Source organism: Salmo salar, chromosome 18 (genome assembly GCF_965601325.2).
Source record: "Salmo salar chromosome 18, fSalSal1, whole genome shotgun sequence".
Classification (NCBI taxonomy): domain Eukaryota; kingdom Metazoa; phylum Chordata; class Actinopteri; order Salmoniformes; family Salmonidae; genus Salmo; species Salmo salar.
In genome coordinates, this window is record NC_138308.1 from 99,452,818 (window position 1) to 99,459,836 (window position 7,019).

The 7,019-nt window shown below is 44.5% G+C and overlaps 1 protein-coding gene across 2 annotated transcripts in view; it reads left to right on the forward strand.

Annotated features, from left to right (window-relative positions):
* ttc39b (tetratricopeptide repeat domain 39B) overlaps positions 1-5,104 on the forward strand; it is a 44,734-nt gene extending 39,630 nt beyond the window's left edge. The window contains exons 16-18 of one of the 2 annotated variants that reach the window (XM_082965409.1): positions 99-214; positions 2,771-2,995; positions 3,621-5,104. In XM_082965409.1, coding sequence (XP_082821535.1) covers positions 99-214; positions 2,771-2,995; positions 3,621-3,717 — 438 coding nt within the window. In that variant the 3' untranslated portion in view covers positions 3,718-5,104. Of the gene's footprint in view, positions 1-98; positions 1,469-1,559; positions 2,105-2,770; positions 2,996-3,620 lie in introns of those variants that run through there. The other variant, XR_014381520.1, reaches the window with a different exon arrangement.
* Positions 5,105-7,019: the final 1,915 nt, after the last annotated feature.

Consider the following 7,019-nt stretch of genomic DNA (forward strand, 5'->3'; position numbering starts at 1 on the left):
GTGTGTGTGTGTGTGTGTGTGTGTGTGTCTATGCTTGTGTGTGTCTGTGTCTGTGTGTGTGTCTATGCTTGTGTGTGTGTGTGTGTGTGTGTGTGTAGGAGATGATGTATGTATGGAATGGTTTCACCATCGTAGGAAAGAGAGCAGACACCACAGAGAGTCTCCTCATCACCATAGAGAAGACAGAGGAGGAGCTACGCAACGATCCCAGTAAACACACACACACACACAACTCATCTTTAAAACTTCATCAGGATAGATGGGTCCCCTAGTGGGACGGTTGAGCTAACGTAGGCTAATGCGATTAGCATGAGGTTGTCAGTAACAAGAAAATTTCCCAGGACAGAGACATATCTGATATTGGCAGAAAGCTTAAATTCTTGTTAATCTAACTGCACTGTTCAAATAACAGTAGCTATTACAGTGAAACAATACCATGCTATTGTTTGAGGAGAGTGCACAATTTTGAACATGAAAAGTTATTAATAAATAAATTAGGCACATTTGGGCAGTCTTGATACAACATTTTGAACAGAAATACAGTGGTTCATTGGATCAGTCTAAAACTGTACACATACACTGCTGCCATCTAGTGGCCAAAATCTAAATTGCGCCTGGGCTGGAATAATACAAAATGGCCTTTCTCTGGCATTTTAAAGATGATGGTATGAAAAAAATACAAAAGAACGGTTGGTTATTTCTTTGTATTATCTTTTACCAGATCCATTGTGTTATATTCTCCTACATTCCACAAATTTCAAAGTGTTTCCTTTCAAATGGTACCAATAATATGCATATCCTTGCTACAGGCAGTTAGATTTGGGTTTCTCATTCTAGGCGAAAATTGATAGAGATCAAGTAATGAGATCTCCTCTGGTGGTTGTATCCTTCAGAGGCCAAGCATGGAGGTGGTTTGGTTGTTAGCCTAGCATGGAGGTGGTTTGGTTGTTAGTCGAGCATGGAGGTGGTTTGGTTGTTAGCCGAGCATGGAGGTTGTTTGGTTGTTAGTCGAGCATGGAGGTGGTTTGGTTGTTAGCCTAGCATGGAGGTGGTTTCGTTGTTAGCTGAGCATGGAGGTGGTTTGGTTGTTAGCCTAGCATGGAGGTGGTTTGGTTGTTAGCCTAGCATGGAGGTGGTTTGGTTGTTAGCCTAGCATGGAGGTGGTTTGGTTGTTAGCCTAGCATGGAGGTTGTTTGGTTGTTAGCCTAGCATGGAGGTGGTTTGGTTGTTAGCCTAGCATGGAGGTGGTTTGGTTGTTAGCCTAGCATGGAGGTGGTTTGGTTGTTAGCCTAGCATGGAGGTGGTTTGGTTGTTAGCCGAGCATGGAGGTGGTTTGGTTGTTAGCTTAGCATGGAGGTGGTTTGGTTGTTAGCCGAGCATGGAGGTGGTTTGGTTGTTAGCCTAGCATGGAGGTGGTTTGGTTGTTAGCCTAGCATGGAGGTGGTTTGGTTGTTAGCCTAGCATGGAGGTGGTTTGGTTGTTAGCTGAGCATGGAGGTGGTTTGGTTGTTAGCTGAGCATGGAGGTGGTTTGGTTGTTGGTTGTTAGCTGAGCATGGAGGTGGTTTGGTTGTTAGCCGAGCATGGAGGTGGTTTGGTTGTTAGCCTAGCATGGAGGTGGTTTGGTTGTTAGCTGAGCATGGAGGTGGTTTGGTTGTTAGCCGAGCATGGAGGTGGTTTGGTTGTTAGCTGAGCATGGAGGTGGTTTGGTTGTTAGCCTAGCATGGAGGTGGTTTGGTTGTTAGCCGAGCATGGAGGTGGTTTGGTTGTTAGCCGAGCATGGAGGTGGTTTGGTTGTTAGCCGAGCATGGAGGTGGTTTGGTTGTTAGCCGAGCATGGAGGTGGTTTGGTTGTTAGCCGAGCATGGAGGTGGTTTGGTTGTTAGCCGAGCATGGAGGTGGTTTGGTTGTTAGCCTAGCATGGAGATGGTTTGGTTGTTAGCCTAGCATGGAGGTGGTTTGGTTGTTAGCCTAGCATGGAGGTGGTTTGGTTGTTAGCCTAGCATGGAGGTGGTTTGGTTGTTAGCCTAGCATGGAGGTGGTTTGGTTGTTAGCCTAGCATGGAGGTGGTTTGGTTGTTAGCTGAGCATGGAGGTGGTTTGGTTGTTAGCCTAGTGTATCTGATGCTCTCTCTCCTCCTCTCTCCATACCCGTCCTCCTCTCTCTCCTTCTCTCCTCCTCTCGGCATACCTGTCCTCCTTTCTCTCCTCTCTCCTCTCTCTATACCCGTCCTCTCTCTCTCCTCCTCTCTCTTCTCCTCTCTCCATACCCATCCTCCTCTCTCTCTCCTCCTCTCTCCTCTCTCTATACCCGTCCTCTCTCTCCTCCTCTCTCTCCTCCTCTCCTCCTCTCTCCATACCCGTCCTCCTCTCTCTCTCCTCCTCTCTCCATACCCATCCTCCTCTCTCTCTCCTCCTCTCTCCATACCCGTCCTCCTGTCTCTCCTCCTCTCTCCATACCCGTCCTCCTCTCTCTCTCTCCTCCTCTCTCCATACCCGTCCTCCTCTCTCTCTCCTCCTCTCTCCATACCCGTCCTCCTCTCTCGCTCCTCCTCTCTCCATACCCGTCCTCCTCTCTCTCTCCTCCTCTCTCCATACCCGTCCTCCTCTCTCTCCTCCTCGCTCTTCTCCTCTCCTCCTCTCTCCATACCCGTCCTCCTGTCTCTCCTCCTCTCTCCATACCCATCCTCCTCTCTCTCTCCTCCTCTCTCTCCTCCTCTCTCTCCTCCTCTCTCCATACCCGTCCTCCTGTCTCTCCTCCTCTCTCTTCTCCTCTCCTCCTCTCTCCATACCCATCCTCCTCTCTCTCTCCTCCTCTCTCTCCTCCTCTCTCTCCTCCTCTCTCTCTCCTCCTCTCTCTCCTCCTCTCTCCATTCCCCTAGTGAGCGGAGAATCCGATATGACCACTACCTGATCCCCTTCACCCTGTATGAATTGGGTTTGCTCTACAAACAACAGGGGGACTACATCAAGGCGACGCGATACATAGAGAACGCCAAGTAAGTCTCTCCAAATGGCTCCCTATTCCCTATTTAGCGCACTACTTTTGCACTAAATAGGGAATAGGTTGTAACACTTACTAAAAAAGGAGCACACTATATAGGGAGAAGGGTGTCGTTTTGGGCCGCAGCCTGGATCACATGTAATATACCGTTTAGCAAACACTTCTATCCAGAGCCACTGTCGTGCTATATACATTTGACATATGAAAGTCACTATTTTATGTAACCTTTATTTAACTAGGCAAGTCAGTTAAGAACAAATTCTTATTTTCAATGACGGCCTAGGAACAGTGGGGTTTAACTGCCTTGTTCAGGGGCAGAAAGACAGATTTTTACCTTGTCAGCTTGGGGGATTCGATCAAGCAACCTTTCGGTTACTAGTCCAACGCTATAACCACTAGGCTACGCTGTCGGTGACACAAGCGTCATGCTCTACCAAATGAGATACAGACACGACCACGTTCTTCTGTCAGTTACACTAATATTGTAATAAAATATGATATGTGTTTAAATCGTGTGTGTGTGTGTGTGTGTGTGTGTGTGTGTGTGTGTGTGTGTGTGTGTGTGTGTGTGTGTGTGTGTGTGTGTGTGTGTGTGTGTGTCTGTGTGTGTGTGTGACTAGGTTGAACTACAAGGACTATTCCATGGAGTCCAGGCTTCACTTCCGGATCCACGCAGCTCTCAACAGTCTCAAGGGATCACCTGTCAGCACACCATAACTACAGCCCAACTACAATCGATTTCACACCAAAACTACAGCCCAACTACAATCAGACTGCAATTGATTTCAGACCATAACTACAGCCCAACTACAGATGGACTACCCCCAGACTACGACACACCGGGACTACAACACACCGGGACTACAACACACCGGGACTACAACACACCGGGACTACAACACACCGGGACTACAACACACCGGGACTACGACACACCGGGACTACGACACACCGGGACTACGACACACCGGGACTACGACACACCGGGACTACGACACACCGGGACTACGACACACCGGGACTACGACACACCGGGACTACGACACACCGGGACTACGACACACCGAGACTACGACACACCGAGACTACGACACACCGGGACTACGACACACCGAGACTACGACACACCGGGACTACGACACACCGAGACTACGACACACCGGGACTACGACACACCGGGACTACGACACACCGGGACTACGACACACCGGGACTACGACACACCGGGACTACGACACACCGGGACTACGACACACCAGGACTACGACACACCGGGACTACGACACACCGGGACTACGACACACCAGGACTACCCCCAAGCTACACTCTGACAACATTTTAAATACACCCCAACTACAAAATAGAAAGGAGGACCAAGGCACTCTTCATATAATTAATTAAAATGCCTTTATTAGTATGGAATGTTCAATAGAAACAATGTTTATAAACTCCGACATGTTTCGGCTGCATAGCTTTCTTCAGGGAGTACAAAGAAATAATACAATGTTCTCTTTTGAACAGCTTTTCCAAAATAGCCCCAACACCCCAATTACAGTTGGACTACACCTAGACCTGTCGGTCACACTATCAAGTACTATGGTGTGTGTGTGTGTGTGTGTGTGTGTGTGTGTGTACTGCATATAGTATGGAAAATATACAATATTGTCTGGTAATAATGACTATGTATGTATGAAGGATGTACTCTCCCCTGCGCATTTATTTTGGACAGTGAAGCTAAAACGTTTCATTTGTCTCTATACTCCAGCGTTTTGAATTTGAGATCAAAATGTTTATATGAGGTGACAGAATGTGACAGTATTGTCATGCAGATCTGTTTTACCGTTCAGAAACTAAATGCACTTTATGTATCTAGTCCCCCTATTTGAAGGTTTTTCATAAGTAGGCTATGTGGACAAATTCACTTGTCGTTCATAATGTTTAGTATTTGGTCCCATATTCATAGCGCACGTTGACTACTAAGTGTGTGATTACAAACTTGTTGGATGCATTTGCAGTTTGTTTTGATTGTGTTTTGTATTATGATGCGCCCAATAGAAATGAATGGATGAATAATGATGAGTGTAAATATTGTACAACCCCCCCCCCCCCAAAAAAAAATGCGAACATCCCCTGTTATTGGTAATGGTGAGAGATGAGCAAAAATGCTAACCTCCCCTGTTATTGGTAATGGTGAGAGATTAGCAATAATGCTAACCTCCCCTGTTATTGGTAATGGTGAGAGATTAGCAATAATGCTAACCTCCCCTGTTATTGGTAATGGTGAGAGATTAGCAATAATGCTAACCTCCCCTGTTATTGGTAATGGTGAGAGATTAGCAATAATGCTAACCTCCCCTGTTATTGGTAATGGTGAGAGGTTAGCATTTCTCCCTGTTATTAGTAATGGTGAGAGATTAGCAGAAATGCTAACCTCCCCTTGTTATTGGTAATGGTAAGAGATTAGCAAAAATGCTAACCTCCCCTTGTTATTGGTAATGGTGAGAGATTAGTATTCATTTGTGATTATCTGTAATCATGGTAGCATCCACATTAATGTAGAAGTGTTTTAGAAATATATTTTATTCTTATTTACTATAAAAGTGACAATACATTATTTACCATTCATTGCTATTGGGCATAAAATTTACTGAAATACAAGTAAACATTTGATCTGAAATCCAAAAAGCTGGAGTATAGAGACAAATTAAATGTTTTACACTGAACACAAAATATAAACGCAACGATTTCAAAGAGTTACAGTTCATATGAGGAAATCAGTCAATTGATTTAAATTCATTAGGCCCTAATCTATGGATTTCACATGACTGGGAATACAGATATGCATCTGTTTCGTCACAAATAGCTCAGCTTCCCTGAGACGGTGTCAAACAGTTTGTGCATAAATTCTTCGGTTGTAAATACACCTCAGTTTCATCAGCTGTCCTGGTGGCTGGGTCTCAGACGATCCCGCAGGTGATGAAGAAGCCGGATGTGGAGGTCCTGCGTTGTCGTGGTTACGCGTGGTCTGCGGGTTGTGAGGCCTGTTTGGCGGTACTGCCAAATTCTCTAAAACGACGGGTTACGGTATAGAAATTAACATTGAATTCTCTGGCAACAGCTCTCTCTGGTGGACATTCCTGCAGTCAAGCATGCCAATCGCACGCTCCCTCAAAACTTGAGACATCTGTGGCATTGTGTTGTGTGACAAAACTTCACATTTTTAGAGTGGCCTTTTATTGTCCCCCAGCACAAGGTGCACCTGTGTAACGATCATGCTGTTTAATCAGCTTCTTGATTATGCCACACCTGTCAGGTGGATGGATTATCTTGGCAAAAGGAGAAATGCTCACTAACAGGGATGTAAACACATTTGTGCACAAAATTTGAGAGAAATAAGCTTTTTGTGTGTATGGAACATTTCTGGGATCTTTTATTTCAGCTCATGACATGGGGGCAACACTTTACATGTTGCGTTTATATTCTTGTTCAGTGTAGATTGACTGTCCAGATAAAGAGAGTGTCTATAGGTCTGACATGGTATAGAATAGCACTTCAAGGAAAGACAGTGAAGACATTTTGTCTGACTATATTTCTGTTTGTTGGTTAGTTAGTAGCTGTGTAATTTGAATATGAATAAATATAGGATCTATTCTCACCACAACCAAAGAGAGACTGGTATCATATTCCCTATATAGTACACTATATAGTATACTATATAATACACTATAGATTACACTATATAATACACTGCTATGGGTTTCCCTATATAGTACACTATATAATACACTATATAGTACACTACTATGGGTTTCCCTATATAATACACTATATAATACACTATATAATACACTGCTATGGGTTTCCCTATATAGTACACTATATAATACACTATATAATACACTATATAGTACACTACTATGGGTTTCCCTATATAATACACTATATAATACACTATATAGTACACTGCTATGGGTTTCCCTATATAATACACTATATAATACACTGCTATGGGTTTCCCT